This window comes from Pelophylax lessonae, assembly GCF_965119305.1.
Source record: "Pelophylax lessonae genome assembly, chromosome: 7".
Lineage (NCBI taxonomy): Eukaryota > Metazoa > Chordata > Amphibia > Anura > Ranidae > Pelophylax > Pelophylax lessonae.
Window position 1 is genome coordinate 192728444 of NC_138774.1, and position 20982 is coordinate 192749425.

Below are 20982 nucleotides of genomic sequence, written 5' to 3' on the forward strand. Positions count from 1 at the left end.
AGTGGTTTCATAATTATCTGTCAGCTGTGGCAGCTGCAGGGCTCTAATGAGGAAATCTGCTGGGCATGCATCCCTTTAGACGTGTTCCTATTGGGAGCATCTCACCATAAATGACATTTTTGTTGCAGGGGATGCCAGAAATGTGACTTGTATCTTAGTGCAGACTTCTGGGAAAATCAGTGAGCCAATCACACAAGCAGGAAATGTTTCTGGGGTGTGGTCAGTATACATTCTGTGTACAGAACAGCTCCAGGTAGCCATATTGTATTGCATTTTCAGAAAATTACAACCGGTACAGATTGAAAATGAAAGGTAATTTTTAATACCATTCAATTACAATATGATTTGTGTCGCTATTGTTTTTTCTTTATTTGCTCCTTTTTTTTCCCCCCCACGAAAGTGGAGTTACCCTTCAAATCATAATTTTTAAAGCGCAACTGTCATTTCTGTCCCGCAGCGGCTCCTGCTCTGACCAGCTGTTGACTCACCAACAGTCCCATTCACTTTAATGGGACGGCTGGTGATGCTGCAATGACACAACAAGGTGAGGGACGTGGCGGCAGCAGGTGAGTGGATGCCCGCTAACGGGCGCTGCCACGATGGATCTGAAATGACAGGTGCTCTTTAAATGTAAGGAATTATTCTTGCTGATAGTGTGAAATTGTGTGAATGCATTAATGCAGTGCATGTTATCTCAGTTTGCAGTGCTTGGATACCTGTCAAAACCAGGTACTTCCCACTTCTGGGTAAGATCGCAGCAATCGTGTGGCGATCAACGTAATTTCTGCGCCCTTCCCCCGCTGCCGTCTGGGAGACCCACAGGTCCCAGAAAACAGTGGGACCATTCAGAAAGTGTAGCACAGCTCGCGCAATGTGCAGTGGGAACCCAGGCTTCACTTCCTTTTTCCCTTAGTAAAGATTCCGGCACCTGGAGCTGATGGACAAATTGGCTTGGGGTGCCGACATGGCGGGCTGCCTGGACAAGTAAGTGGATTTTTAGGAAAAAAAATTGTAGTAGCATTTTTTTTTAGCTGCTGACTTAGTACACAGGCAGCAACAAGGCAGATTGACGTTCTGTCACTAGGTGAGGTATTGGTCCTATGTTCCTGCAAAGCAGGAACATGGATCAATGCCTTCCCCTAGTCAAGCACCTCCCACACAGTGAAAAAGCAAAGGCTAAGCACCCAGTTAACCCTTTGACAAGCCCTGATGTTAACCCCTTTCCAGCCAATGGCATTAGTACAGTGTTAGTGCATTTTTTTTAACCTATCATTGTATTAGTGTCATTGGTCCCCAAAAAGTGTCCGATTTGTGCGCTACAGTATTGCAGTCTCGCTATAAGTCGCTGATCGCCATTATTACTAATAAAAAAATAAAATAAAAAAAATATCCCATGGTTTGTAGACGCTATAACTTTTTCCCAAACCAATCAATATACACTTAGGCTCCATGTACACGGGACGTTGTTAAAAGTCCCTTTGAATGCTGGAATTTTTAGGACGTTTGAAAAGTCTGTTTGGTCGCGTTTGTACCCGCATTTAGCGGGCGTTTAGCGGCGTTTGCGGGCGTTTGCATTTAGAAGCGTTCCTAGAGGTCAAAAAAATTATTCCCCTTTAAAATGGAAAAACGCGAACGCTAAACGCGGGTCATCGCGTTCGGACGCGTTTGTGCGTTTGAAACGCCGGGAAACACACGTTCGAACGCAAATAATTGCGTTCTAAAAACAGTCCCTGAACGCAACTGCCTGCAAATGACTGTAAACGACCTGGTGTACATGGACAGATAAGATAAAATGTAGATGGGTTCAGGGGCTTCTGAAAAAAACGCCCAACTGCTCCTAAACGGCCATTTCCAGCGTCCCGTGTACATGGATTGTAATTATTATATTAATTTTTTTTACCAAAAATATGTAGCAGAATGGCCTAAATCGATAAAGAAATTTGATTTTTTTTTTTTTTTATTCAATATGTTTTATAGCAGAAAGACAATATTTTTATTTTTCAAAATGATTAGTCTTTTTTTTGTTTGTAGCGCAAATAATAAAGAGGTGTTCAAATACTACCAAAAAAAAAGCTCTATTTGTGGGGAAAGAAATTACATCATTTTTTTGCAGTACAGCGTCGCACGACCACACAATTGTCAGTTAAAATAACACAGTGCCGTATCGCAAAAAAATAGCCTAGTCATGAAGGGGGGTAAATCTTCTGGAGAACCAAGTAGTCAATGTGGAATGTATGTTCCTTGCTAATGAACATTTTATATTGGGTAATGTTCCGCTTTAAGGATTTATTTTTTTTGTATACAATCTTTTATTGAAAAAATTGTTATGGTGGTACAAATGAATTTGACAATTCGTCATTACAAACATTGGTATCATGTAAAATTTACAAGAAAAAAAATATATAAAAATATTTCCTCGTAAATATTCTCTTTTCCATCATGATACAATAGGGCCCGTTTCACACATTCCGGCCGTTCAGTTCAGTCACGTCAAAATGTATCGGTTTTCCATCCGTTTTTCATCCATTTTTGTCAGTTGTCATCCATTTTTCGTCAGTTGTCATCCGTTTTTCGTCAGTTTCGTCGTCTGATCCGTTTTTTTGACGGATGAAAAATAGGGCATTCATCCGTTCAAAAAAATGGACATTGACGGAAGCGGATGAAAACGGATGTTAACTGATGATCATCCGTTTTTACATAGAGATACATTGATGTCCATTTTTCATCCGTCAACGGATGGATGAAAAACGGACAGCATGTGTGAAAGGGGCCTAAGGGCTTTCACACGGGCGTTCAGTTTTTTATGCCCGATCAGTTCCTTTTTTTTGAAACGGACACGGATGACACTTGTGTCATCCGGCCCGTATGTCCGTTTTTCATCCCATCCGTTTGCGTACGGACATTTGTTTTTGCGTCCGTTCCGTTTTTTGAACGGAAGAAAAAATAGGGTTCTCTTCCGTTCAAAAAAACTGAACTGAACGGACGAAAAATGGATGTCAGCGGATGATCATCCACTGACATCCGTATTTACATAGAGATACATTATGTCACACGCCCGTGTGAAAGAGCCCTAAGGCTTTAAGGATTTAAATACATTTGTCAGCAGGGTGTGGTCAGACTAAGGAAAGCTGAATTCTAATTGGCTTTGTGGTATTGTTGCTCGCTACACACAAAGTCCTCTTTGGCTGACATGAGATTGCCCTTCTTTCATTACATTTATTTTTTTCAAATATACATTTTTATTCAGGAATATTCATACAAAAAAAAAAAAACAAAATACAAACATTTACTTCAAAGTGAAATTTACAACGTTTTTTAACACATAATTTAATCTTCCTCTTCCACTTTTTACCTCTTATATTCCTACATTTTTTCTCTCTTCCCACCCTCCCTCCCTCCCTCCCTATCAAAACCCAAAAGACAAAAGAAAAAAAAAAAAAAAAAAAAAAACCCCATAAGTTTTCTCTCCTCCTCTCTCTCCCCCCCCTCACCCCTCCATCCACAGCCAATGTTCAAGTGATCAAAGCAATCAATAAGTTTTTCCAGATTACTTTATCCTATTGTAAGTTGTTTCCCTTCTTCCGAGATTATGAATTTTCATTTCATTTAAACCCAACTGAAATTTCACTAATTTTAATCAAAAGTTAATTTAGTCTTTTATTGAACTCTCCAATAAGTGATCAAATTAAAAAAAAAAAAAAAAAAATGTTGGTGCAACCACATTGAAAAGTAAAAGCTAAATCTTTTAACGCTGCCAATCATTCCTGCTTTGATTCAACCCTGAAAAAAAAATTAAAATGATTGGAAAATTGGCAATGCATTTTGAGCTTAAATGTTTTAGCCTGTTGTAATTATTAACACTGAACTAGGATTGTTCATGTGTTTTGTTTTTTTTCTTCAACAGAACAGAAGCTTCCTTAGGTCTAATGAGTGTCAGCAACATACCATAGCATTTATAGCCATCAGGCTAGCTCAGAATGTGTCAAGGTAGATGTTGATTGTTCAAGAACGCAGGGAGCTGTGAAACCTTCCTGTTCTAATTCATAATCCATACATCTCTCATCATGTTGGTTCTCTGCTCCATTTGGACACCAAGAATAAAGAGAAATACACAGTACTTCCAGGTATGAAGAAGCATTGAACCCACCTTCCTCTCCAATGAAAAGCTCTTCATTAGTTTCCCAGGCACCTCTTGGTGCCACGTGGTAGCGGGGAAGAATAGTTCCTTTGCAAGACTTGGGTTGCGACTAAGAGCTTGAACCAATTGCTTATGGCAGGAGTTTCCAAACAAGGGTCCAGTTTACTGTATTTTAGACTTTAGGGTGCCAGACTGTGGCAAGTGGAAATTGAAATGATGGCAGTTGGGGGAATAGTGCCCCAAAGGCCAGATAAAGGCAAGCAAAGGGCTGCAGTTTGAAGACCACTGGCCTAGGGAATGAGTGAACGTTAAGTGGGCAGCTGGTTCAGCCAGCATTACGGTTGGCCTGAGTTAAAAATGTTAAGATTTTCATTTTACCAATGCAGTAGTAATAGATATGGCCTAAAGTAAACCCCCTGCTCATTCTCAAGTAAACCCCCTACTCATTGGCATAGTTAGGTACACTTTGAGGTAACCCTTTACAGGCAGAATATGAAGGTTGATAATTCTTTCTGAGAATGTTTGTTCCCTGATGGTCATTCTAATCCAGCTTTAAAGGTTTTTGGCCAGAGAAAAATTGCAGAAGAATGGAGCAGTTGTCGGTGGCAACAAGTCATTTTTGGTCATGGAGTCAGGTTTGGATGCCACAGGCAATTGCTTAAGTCCTTCTCTAGCTGAATTTGGCCTTTCTAAATCGGGTCATATCATAAACTCAACTCAAACGCAACATTAACAAATCAGATTTTTAGCTGGTCTCTTCTAAAGAATCATTCTCAGACATTGTGGATGCATAATTCTAAGGCTGACTTACTTTGGGTTCCCTAAGAAGCAAATGATACTTGGCTCAGGATAATTTGTCTGTTATCTGTATGAAACCCTTGCTGGCCTTTTCACCCGGACAATTAACGTGTTTCCTCCCCTCTAATTCAATCCAGCTGTACGGGTGAAAAGGAGACCATGGTGGGGTCAGGAGTCAGCCCCAGTGGGTGGAAGTGTCAGGTTGTCCTGAAAACAAGATGGCTGCCACCCCTGACAGAGAGTCAGCCTGCTGTCAGTTATTTCATCTCCCTGAATAACAGAAGTCAGCGGGAGGGAAAAATTGAGAGTCTCAGTTTCCAGATTTCAGGATTAGCAAGCCGCTTGGTGTTGCTGATGGATTAGTCTTTAGCACATGGCTGTAGATGCTGTGAGATTACATTGAGGCTTTTCATGAGGAGAGCTAAACCACTTTTTTGTTGCCTTTTTACTGATCTAATGCTTTTTAGTGTCTCTGCTGGCTTGTGCCCAGTATGGACCACTTCCATCCCCAATGGCCTACAAATGTCGTAGTATAGTTGTTGTTTACTATTGTGAATTCATAGGATAGAAAGCTCACATTCGGTTAAAGTTGTCAGCTTTCCTCACAGCAGCCATTTTGTATATTATACCACTGTATTTCTGTGGTATTGCCAATTTATGAGAAATTGGGGCATATGGCACTAAATTAATACATTTAGGCCCCATTCACACCTGAGCAATTTTCTGCTTGTAGTTCTAAAACATTCAACAAGCCAAATCCCATTCATTTCAATGGTCACTGTTCACATCTAAGCTTTTCCGTGCCTGAAGAAAAACGTCTGTCGCTCAGACCCGGTTCACATTTGTGCGAGTGCCGGGTTCGCATGTAATGTCGGATCGCACTGCTCCGACATTACATGCGATCAGCTGTGCGGTGCGAGTTTAGCCATACAGTTTGTATGGCTAAATTCGCATCGCACCCGGAGCAAACACGCACAGGAGGCATTTTTGCAGCCGCATCAGGATCGGATCGCACATCGGTTCACACTTGTGCGATCCGCTCCTGTGCGAACTGCAGGATCGCACTGCGATATGCGATCAAACTGGGGGTGTCGTTAAGATTACATTGACACCCCCAGCGTATCGCATATGGCAGTGTGAACTGCCGGGGGTGAGTGTGCGATGCAGGAACAGGCTGCGAATTCGCAGCCTTCCCGCATCGCATAAATGTGAACCGAGCCTTAAAGTACATTAGCTTAATTTTGGCAGATTACACGCTTTTTGGCCCCATAGACTTCAATATAATCGCCTGACTTTAGCGTTACAAGCGCTTTGTCGCTTGTTTTCTGCTGAAACAGCAGCTCTCCACCCCTAATTTCCTCTCTCTCTCCTTCCCCCTACTGCTTTCTGTTGGCTATACAAAAATGCATGAAGTTGTAAAAAGTCGCATAAACGCTTAAAAAAAAAAAAAAAAAAAAACACCAGTAGGCCTCGTTTACACCTTCTGCTTGTAGCTTCAATATGCTTAAAAATCCAAATCCCATTCATTTCAATGGCCCCTGTTCACATCTGAGTGTTCGGTCGCCTCAAGCAAAATGCCTGTCGCTCAAAAAAAGTACATGAGCTTCTTTTTGGCAGATTGCATATGTTTTTGGCCCCATAACCTTCAATAGAAACACCTGACTTGAGCGTTTTACGGGCATCTTCTACTCAAATAGCAGCTCTCCACCCCTAATTTTTTTCTCTCTCTCCTCCCCCCTAATGCTTTCTATTGGCCAAACAAAAACGCCTGAAGCTATAAAACGCTTGTAATATAATTCTAAAACTGCCAGAAAAACGCCAGTGAATCGCTATGCTTGAGTGTGAATGGAGCCTAAATCGCTACGCTCAGGTGTGAAAGCCTAGGTCTTTACATTTTTTTTTTAAATGTAAACCATGCTGTTATTCTTGATATCCCATCTAACAGCAACTGTGCTGTTGTGAGCTCTATTTTGCTTTCTTTTATGTCACAGCTTTCCAACAATCCCTAGATTGTGACTACAACTTCATAGCTGTATGAGATCACCTAATGCACTGTGCCTCTGACTAATACATCTATTGAGATTGGGTGATGTAATTTCTGTGCTGCTTACTGGAGAGTAATCGGCGCTGCAAGCTTTTCACTGCTTCTGGCGTTTTATAAGCGTAGGAGTATAAACTAATTCTATTGGCTAGAATATTCATTTATTCTAGCTGCTAGAACGAACTTGCCTGCATACGCACAGATTTATTTGTGGAAATTTTGCTCATGAGCGCCTCTCCAAACGCATCGTTGGGCCTTTTTTTTTTTTATGCCCTGACCACTGGGCACAAATACGCACATAAACACCTGCATGTGCATGTCCACATAAATAAATAATTTGCCGCTGCATTCATGGGTATAAAAAAAAAAAAAAAACTCCAGACGCCCCTGACAGCGCCATTTTATTTGCCCACGTTCATGAATCCAAAAGATCATTTATAAGAGGATGGAGGAGCCGGGAAAGGGGAAATGGGGGTTGAAGGATCTGAAAGGGGCTTCCAGGGGGGAAGCTTAGCTGAAACACAAGATCTCTTTTACTCCCCAACAGAACAGCAGTCTGCCTTGTTTACATAGGCAGACTGCCGTTCTCATTCCTCCAAATGATCAGCGGGTCCCGGCGCGCTTCCCCCTACATCTGCACAAAATCGCGTACATGTATGTGATCTTGCGCAGCTGGGCCGCTCTGCCGCAGTATTTATGCGGTGGTTGGTCAGGAACTGGTTAAAGGAGATGTACAGCCAAAGCTCTTTTGGCTGTACATCTCCTATGGATCAAAGGAGTGCAGTTTGTTCTGCAGTCCGGTGACCCATTTTCAGTTGAGAGCGGGCTGAAGTGCACTTTCTGCTGACCTCACAGAAGTCGGTCCAGGCACCGCATCATCACGACCACGGAGTCTGGATCTGCCAGGTGCCTGAGCCGCCCGCTCCCCGCCCCTCCACAGCTCAGTGCTCCGGTGGGACGGGAGACCCGGGCGAGCCGTGGAAGGTAGGGGGCGTCCCCTTGTCTCCTCCTGTTCCTTGTAATGACAATCGAGTGGCTACATCGGTTGTCAGTACAAAAAAGCTGACTGTTGGCTCTAAAAGGTACTGGGGTTATGCCTGTAGCTGCAGGAATCACTCCGGTACAACCCCTTGAAGCAATATTGGCCATATCAGCAAGTTTGTGACCGATACTTAAAAAAAGTGAATATCGGCCTCCGATAATCGGCTCCACCAATAATTAGTCGATCCCTAATGCAGACCCAGCAGCTTTCCTCATTAGTGCTCTGCAGCTGCACAGCTGATTGATAATTATTAAATCTCTCCCATTAGACCCACTCAGCACAGAGGCACAAACAGGGAATTCTTCAGAATAACAAAAGGTAGGAATCTGCAACAAAGGTTGTTATAATTGTTCTATATCAACAAAGGTTGTTTTAATCCTTGCAAAGTACATAGATCACCCAAAACTGGCGTTACGCTGAACAAAAGTGGAGTTACGCTTTAAAGCAGACCTTGCAGCTAAATTATTAGATCGGGGGCCCCCTCCCTTTGTAAAAAGCTCTATAGCTTATAAAGGTAAAAATGTAGATGTAAGGAAAAAATAATTTGTACTCGATTTGCTCCTGCCTTGGGCCTGAGGGTACTAGGTGAGGGTGACATCACCGTCCTTTTCATGGTGAGATCCTGGGAACAATGAGGGTCCCAAATCTCATGAGAAGAGACTGGAGGGTCTTCTCACATGAGAAGAAGGTCCCACTAAGAAGGGGACCTTTCATTTTACTGCAAGGTCTGCTTCAACCAACAGGCTAAAACTCGCCACAAAGTGAATCTGTCATGTTGCCCAGGGCATCCCCCAGCCCTATCATTTGTGGCACTTCACTGCTGCTTCGTGCTCCTGCCACTAATCAATGTGTAAACAAAGTGACAGATTCTCTAGAAGGCTTTTTATGCAGAAAGAAGAATGAACTGCATTTTTTGTTCTTCCATAGGAATGAAAGAGGGGAAAGAAAAGATGTAAAATCTGTCTACTTACCTGCATCAACGATCTTCTCTCTTGAGGAGCTACAGCGGCTGAAGAATCTTCTGCATCTGACACATTTTTTAGTTTGTTGGAAGCCTGGTCCACTGCTTGGTTTTGTTGGAAGCCTGGTCCACTTATTTTGTCGGGCCCTACATCACTATCGTGTCCTGTAATGGTATAGGGGCCAGTGGATGAAACCATAGAGCACAGAGGGGAAAGCCGGTCATAGATGGATCGAACCTCGACCAGTTCAGCAGGGACCGGCCAATGATTCAGTTTATCTATAGGCAGGCTGGTTGTACTAAAGTCGATCCATTGATTCACTTCAGTACAACCAGCCTGTCTGATTTTTTTTTTAATGCAATTTACTGCCGGCGGCTTTAGCAGCTAGCAGTAATCGTGTTCTGCCGGCAGGGAAGGCTCCCCGCTGGCAAAACACAATAGCGCTGTGGGAGGTATTCCCCCCCCCCCATCCACACTGACTGTGGTGATGAGGGAATCAAGCGATTTCAATCTCTGGTTGCAGGAAAGAAAATCACATCTATGGCTTGCCGAAGTGTCAGGTGCAAAAGATTTCTTGGTAAGCTTAGCTCTTCGAGAGAGCGAAGATCGGTAATGTTAGTGGCAGGGCAGGTAACTATTATTATTTTTTCTTTATTTTTAGGATTTTATTGTCGTGAGTCTCTTTACATTTTGAAAGCATTGTCTAATGAATCACATGAATTATAAGGCGGTATTAATTTCAAGTGCAGTTCCTGCATCCGTGCTTTGTGTGAAAGGCCAAGTGCAATGTCATTTGACATTTTCGGTTGTTATTGCAGTGTTTATTTTAAAGTATACATAAATCCAATCACTAACATCAGATGTCAATTTCACTTCAAAAGTCTTGTTCAAGTTTTTCAAATCTACAGCTTTCATTAAAATATAGTCCTGTCCTTGTTTAGGCACTTTTCTCCTCATAGTTCTGCTCCTTTCTCTAAATTGCTCTGTGTGTTGTCACTGTGTTACATTGAACTGATATATTCCACCATAGTCCCCATCAGGAAATCCACCATAAACAATGATGTGCAGCTGCCACTGGACAGGAAGTGGCAGCAAAGAGGCTGGATAAGATAAGCAGCACTAAGATGAAACAAAGGATGGAAAAAAAAAGTGACACGTTTTCTAAAAGGAATACATGGTAGTTGTTTCATGCACCAAGTTTCAGCAAACCGTCACCCAGTTAAGGTTTAGGTCTGCTTGAAAGTAATTTGTGATATGACTTTATTGTTCTAAATTTTTGGTAATGTATTCAACATATAGAAATCCATAGATTGGCAATTGTTTTCTCGCTTTTTACATTTTGCTGATCTCCTCCAGCCTGCTTTACTGCCATACACCACTACTATTATTATCACTACTACTTCGTACACTTGCTCCAGCAGCTGTTGCACCTCATTTTGCAGGGTGGCCATTCTAACGTTGACAACAGTGGAAGATGCGTATGAGATACGTTTTGACAGGGCTGCTTGTTGTCTTCATTTGGAGAGCAATTGAAAAGGTGTCAAGGATCAGTAAAGTAAATTGTATATACAATTATTTTTCTACTAGTAACGGATATTGATTAGATTTATTATTGTAATAATTGTGTAAAAAAATATTATATGAAGTAACTGAAGGTCAGAGTTGTATGAAGTACTCGAAACCCATACTTGAGTAAAAGTACAAGTGCTCGATCAAAAAGTGACTTGAGTAGAAGTGGAAGTGCTCGATCAAAAAGTGACTTGAGTAGAAGTACTAAAGTATTCAACATTTTTTGTACTTAAGTATTGCAAGTAGTTTTTTTTAACAATTTTGCTACTCAAGTACTGAAAGTAAAAGTACCAGTAGTTTTGAAAAAAAAAATTGCTACTCAAGTACTGAAAGTAAAAGTACAAGTACTGTTATGTAGTTATTAAAGAAAGAAGTCAAATGTTTGAACATCATATTGTTTTTTATTATTTCAAATGCAGCTTTTATTTATACATACAGTAGCATTTATTTTCGTATGCGCTGATAATCCACATGTTTTGAGCTTCATGAAACCTGCCATCTACTGTTCTGGCAGTGGTAATTTTTATAATTGTAACTAGTAACTATGCAGCACAAAAAAAAAAATATCGGAGTAGAAGTATTGAAATCATTGAAAAAATGTAGTGAAGTAAAAGTGGAAGTAGGAGAAAACAATTCTACTCTAGGAAAGTACAGATACCGCCTTTCGGTACTTAAGTACAGTAGTGAAGTAGTTCTACTTAGTTACTATACATCTCTGCTGAAGGTCTGTGCCTTGTGTTGTCTTTGTCCAGCTCGTAAAAGCAGTGCTCTGTGTGCTCCTTTTTAAATTATTACTATGTTCTTGATAAAAAAAAATAAAAATAACTTTTTATCTTTTCTTCTTTAAGGCCCGAGGATATTAAGCTGAAAGTTGGCGAACCACACTGGACCTAAACAATTTCATCTTTTGGTGGAAAAGATTGGACCGCAGTAAGAGTAAAACATGAGGCTGGTAAAAGACTTGATCCCCCCTTACTTTTTTCTTTTGTGGTTGTCTAGCTCTAGTGCAGCCAGCTCTCCATTTCCAAGCTTCACAGTGTCTGACACCTCTCTAACTCATCTTGCGGTGCACAAATACACAGGGGATGTTTATATTGGTGCGGTGAACAGAGTCTATAAACTATCAGAGAACCTGACAGAGTTGCGCTCCCACCTGACTGGCCCTATAGACGATAATGCCAGCTGTTACCCCCCGCCCTCTGTGCGTGTCTGTACACACAAGCTCTTCCCTTCAGATAACGTTAATAGACTTTTGTTGATCGATTATACTGGGAACCGGTTGGTGGCCTGTGGTAGTGTATGGCAAGGTATATGTCAGTTCCTGAGGCTGGACAACCTCTTCAAGCTGGGGGAGCCCCACCACCGCAAGGAACATTACTTATCAGGAGCGCGAGAGCCGGACTCCATGACAGGCGTGATTGTGGAACAAGATGGTGAGCAGAGTAAACTCTTCATTGGCACCTCCATTGATGGAAAATCGGAGTACTTTCCAACGCTTTCGAGTCGCAAGCTCGTGAGAAACGAGGAGAATGAGGAAATGTTTCGTTTGGTGTACCAAGACGAGTTTGTCTCTTCTCAGATTAAAGTCCCTTCGGATACCCTTTCCCAGCACCCTTCATTTGACATATATTACGTCTATGGTTTTGTCAGTGGTGGGTTTGTTTATTTCTTGACGCTCCAGCTAGATACCCAACAGACGGTAAATGATGCCACTGGGGAGAAGTTCTTCACGTCTAAAATTGTGCGGATGTGTTCTGCAGATCCTGAATTCTACTCTTATGTGGAGTTCCCCATTGGATGCACCAAGGATGGAGTGGAGTACAGGCTTATTCAGAGTGCTTACCTTAATCGTCCAGGGCGTAAGCTGGCACAGGAGCTCGGGATACCAGAAGATGAGGATGTTCTGTTCACAGTTTTCTCTCAGGGGCAGAAAAATAGGTCCAACCCGCCTCGAGAATCTGTTCTCTGCCTTTTCACTCTCAGCCAGATCAACAAACGCATAAAGGAGAGGATACAGTCTTGCTACCGTGGAGAAGGAAAGCTATCACTGCCTTGGTTACTGAATAAGGAGCTCAACTGTATAAACACGGTAAGAACTGCTAGATACTATTCTTATGATCTTTGTTTGCTTGGTATCCTCTTATTCCATAGCACATTGAAGTAATGTATACAAAAAATTTTGAAAGGTAAGGAAATGATCTTAAGAATACTGTAAATATATTAAAGAACAATAAAAGGAAACAAAAAGAGTGAGGGTCCTGTCAACTAGAGTTTGCTAGAAAACGGGGAATTGTACTATAGCCAAAAAATAAAACTTGGGGAAGTGCCAAAATCAGTTGGGAGTGGACCTGTCCTACCGGTGGTATAGACCATAATGAGGGTCCTGTCCACTAGAGTTTGAAGTTTGGTAAGAAACGGGGAATTATACTATAAGCCATACACCAATCTTAGGAAGTGAAATGATGGATATATGAAAGACCGCTTTACCCTGATAAATTATCAGGGTAGCGCGGTCTTTCATATATCCATCATTTACCTATGAGATTACTACCTCGGTAGTGTTCTTTGATTACTTGCTGCTTCCCTAAATACCATAATTAAATACCTAGGCGCGAGTACACCATCGTTTTTCAATCTTAGGAAGTACCAAAAGGTCCAGTTGGAAATGGACCTGCCCTACTGGACATCAGAAAGTTAAAGTGCTTAGGAGAGCAGATTCCTCTGAAAGATTCAAAAGAATATGGTGGCAAATCTGATACACAAGAAGGGACAAAGAGCATGGAGGTGTTTCCATTAAACTGATCAGATGGGTGGATTGTATGATGGCAGATGGTTGGATGGTATGAATGCATTAATGGAGTGGTTGTGCTTGGTGGATGAGAAAGTCAAGTGAGTCATTTTAGCAGTTACGGGATATGGTTGACTTTCGTGGTGCAGTGTTTTTCAGGGATAGCTTGAATGATTCAGTGATAGCCTACATTTTTATAGAGAGAAGGTAAATATTTCTAAGAAACACGCAACGCAACACAGAATAATTCTTAGATTCCATGATATAGGGTCAATATACGGTAAACTCTGATCTCCCTCTCTAGATTTTAGCTTTCACCCTACACTATCCATAGATCTCCTGTGTTAGTATTTGCTGGGCTCTTGCCCATCTCTCCACCGCGTTCGGGCGGGAGCAGAGCAAAGCACGGGGGAAAGGGGGGGGGGGGGGTGTGATAGGCACATGTGAAGATTTGTTGCTTAATGTATAACATTATTAAAAATTGATTTTTTTCGTAGTGGAACTTGCTCCGTTAGGCGCTCTGCGAGCTAATTAAATTCCTTTGTATGGTTTTGGCTTGTCACGGGCACTCTGCTCGGAACTGAGAAAGGCAAATAGTGCTGCATCCACTTAAACAAGATTAATAGGATTGGAGCCAATGTGTCCCGTGTAACCCGCTCCTTCCCAGCGAGGCATGCACCGGGCTTTGCCAGTCACCTAGATTGGCTAGGCTCGGCAGTGACACATTTATGACCTGCACACACTGATTATACAATATATTACCACTTTAGGCTGTCAAATTGTTAGCAATTTCACCATACACACACAGAGCCAAATCTTTGAACTAGTTGTTAGCCCTCTGGTCAACTGGAGAATTCAGTATAGATGCGGTAATTGTGCATTCAAATTTTCCATAACACAGGAAATATTTTCAAGCAGGTAAAATGGAGTTGGGGATCTGCATACATTCTCTGATAATCAGCATATTCTGTCTCAAACAATATTTCTTTGGAGATTATCAGCACATATACTGTATGACGGTTTTGTGGTAAAGCTTTAATAGTGCAAAAACCTCACATATGGGATCACATATACATATTAAGAATACCTCAATATGGTTCGATGTAATAGCATGAGACGCACTAAAACAGTCTTCAACTCTGGAAAACAACCCGGATTCTCGATTTTTACTCTCCCTGCCTGAGTATGTCACAACTTAAAGCAGTATTAAACCCAAAAGGAAATGTTTATTACAGCTTACCAGTTCTTAGATGTGTGTCCCTTTTTTAACCTGGTGATCCAGGCAGTAAGTCTGAGGTTTTTCAACTGAACAAGCTGTCCTGCGAATGTAGCAGTTAGATGAATGAAACCAACCATTTACCACAGAAAGGGGTGCTTACAACGGGCAACTTTTATTTATGTAAAAACCTTTATCCCAAAAGGAACAAAACTGTTGCTGTCACTGCTTTGTGTAACTGAAGTGTGAATTGGAGTTTTGCTTCAATGTGTTAGTGTAGCTAAATTTGCTAGCGCATCTAACACTCCCCTCCCCCAAGACTTAAAATGCTGCTGCCCAAAGGTACAGGAGTTGTGTTACTGGCCAGATACCCAGGTGAAAACAGAGGGGAAAAATATAATTATGTAGACAACCTGGGGTAAGTGCTACCATAATCCCTAAATAAATTGAAGGAAACCCCCTGGGGTGATTGGGACTTTAAACAGAGGGGAAAAAAGCCTAAACAAAAAAAAAAAAAACTTATGCAGCCACCACATCTAATGATTGGTAAGCTGAAATATATTCCTTTTTTTTCGGCTTAATACAATTTTAATGTGTTTCTACAGGCATTTTTTTTTTAATTAAAAAATCATGTTATGCTCACCTTCTCTGTGCAATAGTATTGCACAAAGCAGCCCAAAACCTTCTCTTCTGGGGTCCCCCGCCGGTGATCTTGGCTCCTCCTCTACAGTGTCTGCCCCCAAAGCAAACAGATTGCTATGGGGTCAAATTTGCGGGGCAGGCTGTGTGTGTGTCCCATGGCTCCCGCTGCTGCCTGATTCTCCTGTAAGAAGAGAGAGAGGGGAGAAGAACTACAGATGGGCTCCGCGTTGAATTGATAAAGGATTCGGGTAAATGTTTAAGGGGGAGGTACAGCCAGTGGCAAAGTGTTTTTTAACTTTATGCAGGGAATGCATTAAGGTAAAGTTTTTTAGCCTTAGAACCACTTTAAAATTTTAGTGTGGTTCCAATAAAGAACATATGAACATTGGCATAATGTTTATTATAATACGTTATGTAGTACATAGAGCAAGGGTAAGTTCTGCTTTAAGATCCCTATCCCCCCCCCCCCCTCCCCTGCCACATTTGGCATGTTCTTTTTTTGGTGGGGGGGAACGGGTACCTAGTTTTGACATGTACCCACTCCCACTTCCTCTGATTGCCTAGGCCAGGGGTGTCAAACTTAATTTCATCGTGGGCCGCATCAGCATTATGGTTGCCCTCAAAGGGCCAGTTATTATTTTACAGGATTTATATAGCGCCAACAGTTTCCGCAGCGCTTTACAATATGATTATATCTGTAAGATAAGATGTCCAGAGCACCCCACGCCCCCTTACTCCCTTGCATGAGATGTCAAGAGCCCCCCCCATCATCAGAAGTCAAGAGTCACCTACCCTTCCTTACATGAAAATGCACCCCCTTACTTTATGCTGCTGCCAGGAAGAAGATGCGGTTTGATCTGGGAAGAAGAAAGTGCAGGGTCTGGAGGAGAACCAGAGGAGGGCTGGAATCAGCTTCCAGAGTCTGCTGAATGCTGAGACCAGGGGAGGCAGAGGTAATGTGGTGTCGCGGCTGCACACAGAGGTGCAGGATCTGTAGGAGGAGTTCTACCCTCCTCTCTGCTTCGGACTGCTGGGAAGGGGGGCAAAGACAAGCCTTTCTGAAGCTGCACAGAGGATCTGGCAAAGGAGTTCTGTCCTCTCTGCTGCTGACTACTGAGACAAGGTGGGAGCAGAGACAAGGGGGTGCCACAGCTGCAGGAGAGGTGCGAGGGCCACGTGAAATGGCCTGGGGGGGCCACATTCGGCCCGCGGGCCTTGTGTTTGACACCTGTGGCCTAGACAATCAGAGCGGAATTTCTCCTCTCCCCCTCTCTTCCAGCAATCTTCTGGGACATATCACAAGTTCCAGAACACTGCGTGGGGCCATTCAGCAGGCATAGCGTGACGTGCGCATGCACAGTGTACACCCAGCTGTGAAGCCGCAAGCTGTCTCCACTCGGTGCCCCCACAGTTGTAATGCTGGGGAGAGGAGAGGGAGAGAAGCGATGGTTTGGGTGAACACCTCGCTGGATCCTGAGACAGGTGAGTGTGTGTTTATTAATTCAGCAGCTACATACACTTTCTCTAGCGCTCATTGACAGACGTAGTCCTCGGTGATACACCACCTTCGGGTTATGTTGCCTCCACAGGAGCAGGACTAGACAGGAAATTAAAAAGCTCTGGCCACACCCTAGGGGCAGTCCCAGAGGGTATATCCTCTCTCTCTCTGCCTCAGCAAATCAGTTATTTTCTGTCTAGTTAGGAGTAAGGACCTAGATACCTTGCTGGGATCTTCGGTCCTGGCAAGATTTTTTTCTTAAAGGATTTTTTAGACCGCTTTTTTTCTCCAGTGTTCCTGTGAGATCTTCAAGCAAGAAAGCTGAACTGGGCGACGGGCTGGATGTTGAGATCCGGTGGTCACCCCAGTTCAGCCTACGAGCGCGTGCAGGCCATAGCTCCGCGCTGGGTCGGCCGCGACAAAGTCCCATTAAAGGACTGACCCCGCGAGTTAAACGTCTCGCTGAAACGCCAAAGACCATGAGTCACGGCGTCCATATCGGTCGACAGCCCTCCCGCCCCGGTGGAGAGGGGTACTGTCAGGAGTTGGTGCCCGCCTGGTTCCGGTATGGTGAGTAGTATGTTCCCCCCTTTTCCCCTGACGGGTCTTGTGGTGAACGCGGGCCCCTCTCTGTATGGTAAGATAGAGTCCCTCTCTATCCTATAAATGACACAGATCCTCCTACTTTGAGTGTGATTTTATGTGCAAAAAGCCAGGAGGCTTGGTTTGGGAGCTAACAATCTAATTGTATACATGTTAAAAAGATTATAATCTGTGGCATTCTGGGAATCTTATGGTGATAAGAATAAGCTACCTACCAGTCAGAAGCCACGGACATGTAGACTGCCTTCCTAATCAGATCTCCAGCTATTAGCAGGCCTCCCGAATGGCCATGCGGTCCGCCAGGGCCGGTACCGCCAACCACGCCAAATCTCCATGCAGAGAGAGTGTTGTGTGCCCTGCAGCACACCGCTATTCAGTACAGGCCGCCGCCATTTTTTTTTTTGCTGGATCGCACGAGCCGCCATTTTGGCGTAGCCTCGTGTCTCCAGCATGGGGGCGGCCATGTTTGAGGTGATCCAAACACCTCGTGGAGCTAGGGGAGGCGCCGGAAGGCGTGCAGAGGGGCGGAGCCGCCTCCTTTCTTCCTGGGCAGCCAGCCAAAAGACTTCCTGTTTGTCAAGACAGCGCTGTAACCTGTTGCAGTTAAACTCTGAGCATCAAGTGGTGAGCCTGGGGGTCTATCTCTCTCTCTCGATCGATAGGGATCCCTAGCAGGTAACACTAAGGGGCTTTTTGTGGCGCTGGGGGTCTGAAAAAAAAAAAGAAAAAAAAAAAAAAAAAGTTTTTTATTATCCAGGAAGTGACTGGAATTATCATGGACCCTGCCACACATATTCCCCCACCTGTTTCCCTCGAGGGGGCCACGGGACCCGCCGGTGCACAGAGTGTAGAGTCATTTACAGCAATTTTGGAGTCTATGGTGGCTCGGGTGGAGGCGGCCTGTCAGGGACGGGGGTCAAGGAAGCGACCCCCGCCTACCCCTATACTATCTGACACCTCTGACTCTGATTCAGAGATGGTCACTGCAGTTGCAGGTTCCTCTGCAAAGGCTGTTATCCCAGGTAAAGCCCCCTCAGACAGTGAGGAGGACGCTTCTTCTCCTGCTATAATTCAGGAAGAAGCATTGGTGGACGCACTAGTTGTGGCAGTGCAGGAAACCTTAAAACTTGAGGCTTTACCGGCAGAGGCAACTGAAACAGAGATTCCTTTTGGTACTAATAAGCCCATCAAAACGGTGAAGGTTTTTCCTGTACCCAAATGTTTCGGTAATCAGATTAAAGGAGAATGGGAGCATTCTAAACGTACCTTTACTATTTCCAAGCGTATTGCTAGACGCTATCCGTTTGAGGAATCCATCATTAAGAAATGGACGGTACCACCAGTGGTGGATCCACCTATTTCCAGGCTGAATAAAGCCACGGTTATCCCAGTGGAGGACACTTCGTCCTTTAAGGATCCGGTGGATCGAAAGATGGAAGCAGAGTCCCGCACCATCTTCTCTCTGATAGGGTCAGCATTTAGACCAGTAATTGTTATTGGTCTAGTTTCCCAAACACTTACAGAATGGGCGAAAATGGTACGCCAAGACCTTAGGGGAAAAGATATTCCCCAGGAAACATCTGATTTGATGGAACAGATTATACAAGGGCTACAGTTTATCTGTGACGCAGCCTTGGACACTACTCCCTTATTAGGGCATGCATCTATGTCAGCGGTGATCCTCAGACCTGTGCTGTGGTTAAAATGCTGGTCAGCTGACCTAGGTTCCAAAAAGACCTTGACAAATCTCCCTTTTCAGGGGAATCGTCTATTTGGGGCCAACCTAGATGAAATCATCAAGGATGCCACTGGGGGCAAGAGCACTTTTTTGCCACAGGCTGCTAAAGCTAAGGGATCTCGCAACAAGCGAGGACTAGGGATGCACCGAATAATCGGCGGCCGAACATTATTCGGCCGAAAATAGGGAAAATGGCACTTTCGGTGTTCGGCCGAATAAATCAAAAGGCCGAATAATTTAAGCCGAACAATGTCTCTCACCTCATTGCGGCTCGCGGTCCTCTATTATGTCCTCTGCAGTAACCCTCTGATATGTATGCATTCTCTGTAGCTTCCGCCCTGACCGCGGCTCGCGGCTCCCTTCCCGCTGGTGTCCTGTCCGGCCGCGTAGGGGGGTGTGACGTCACGCGCGCGTCCCGCCCCCTGCTCCTGACTGGCGGCTCCTTCACACTTGGTCCACGCCCCGCCCCCCCTGTTCGCGGCATTTGGCTCTGGCTGCAGTTATAGAGGTATGTGATGTGCAGCTGAGCACATTTGGGAGAGAAGAATACAGTTACTGGCAGCTGCACAAGCATTAGTGTGCAGACTGCCATATGTTGTTGCCACAGTGCCCTATAAAGTGCCCCTTGACATAAAATGTGGCCATCAGCGTGCCCCTTATTTTATGCTAAGGGACATGCTGATGAGCATATTTTATGTTAAGGGGCACTCTGATGGGCATATTTCATTTTAAGGGGCACGCTAATGGGCATATTTTATGTTAAGAGCAATGCTGATTTAAATGTTTTGTTTTGCCCATCAGAGTGCCCCCTAACATAAAATGTGCCCATCAGCGTGCCCCCTGACATAAAATGTGCCCATCAGCGTGCCCCCTGACATAAAATGTGCCCATCAGCGTGCCCCCTGACATAAAATGTGCCCATCAGCGTGCCCCCTGACATAAAATGTGCCCATCAGAGTGCCCCCTAACATAAAATGTGCCCATCAGAGTGCCCCCTAACATAAAATGAGCCCATCAGCGTGCCCCTTATTTTATGCTAAGGGACATGCTGATGAGCATATTTTATGTTAAGGGGCACTCTGATGAGCATATTTTATGTTAAGGGGCACTCTGATGGGCATATTTTATGTTAAAAAATGCGAAACACCACATTCGGTATTCGGCCTTCGGCCTTCGGCCAAGCATTTTATTATTCGGCTTCGGCTTCGGCCAAGAATTTCATTTCGGTGCATCCCTAGCGAGGACCTTTCTTTACCGCCCATAAAGGGCGCCCGGCTGGTACTAGCGGGAAAGGCAGGACTCCTCCAGGAGGGTTCAAGAAGGGCTGGTCGGACAAGCAGAGGACCAACCCAGCCAAACCCGAAGCAAAGGAGTACACAGCCTGAAGGTGCGCCCCCACCCGGTTTCAGGGTGGGGGGACGTTTTCACCGGTATTCAGGACATTAGATCGAGCTTCAACCACTACTACCGGTGCGATTCTTCCCTTCCAACATTTAAGTACTACAGGAAGCGGTAGTTACCGTTCCCTGAATAGATCTTTTCCTTTACCTTTTCCTAAGATCAGTCCCTATACCTCACAGGAATCGGATCTGGTTGACCAGATAGGCCAAGTAGCCTCTAGTCGGGTGACTTCGGTCCCTGAGGTTCAACCAGAAAATAACCCTTCCTGATAACAATCAGGTATCTGATAAATGTGTGGGAACAGAAAACGACCAGACTTTCTCGGATGGTCGGGGCCAGATACCTCTAGGGACGCCTGGTTCAGATTCTATCAGCGCCAGTGGTCCTAGAAATTTTAGGCTGGCCTCCTCAAGCCGGCCTGGCCGACTTGGACATGCTAGTCGCAGACGTTCCGTGGGAACTTCGTCTCAGGGAGTGTCTGTGGTCTCAAGGACCAATTTACCATCATGCTTTACAGTCGCTGGGTTTAATGGCCTGGCCATTGAG

The 20982-nt window shown here is 44.1% G+C and overlaps 1 protein-coding gene across 1 annotated transcript in view; it reads left to right on the forward strand.

The window, feature by feature from the left end:
- Positions 1-20982, forward strand: part of PLXNA3 (plexin A3) — a 272276-nt gene that overhangs the window by 59286 nt on the left and 192008 nt on the right. The window contains exon 2 of the mRNA XM_082263582.1: positions 11399-12639. Within this exon, the coding sequence (XP_082119708.1) occupies positions 11494-12639 (1146 nt within the window). The 5' untranslated portion in view covers positions 11399-11493. The remainder of the gene's footprint in view (positions 1-11398; positions 12640-20982) is intronic.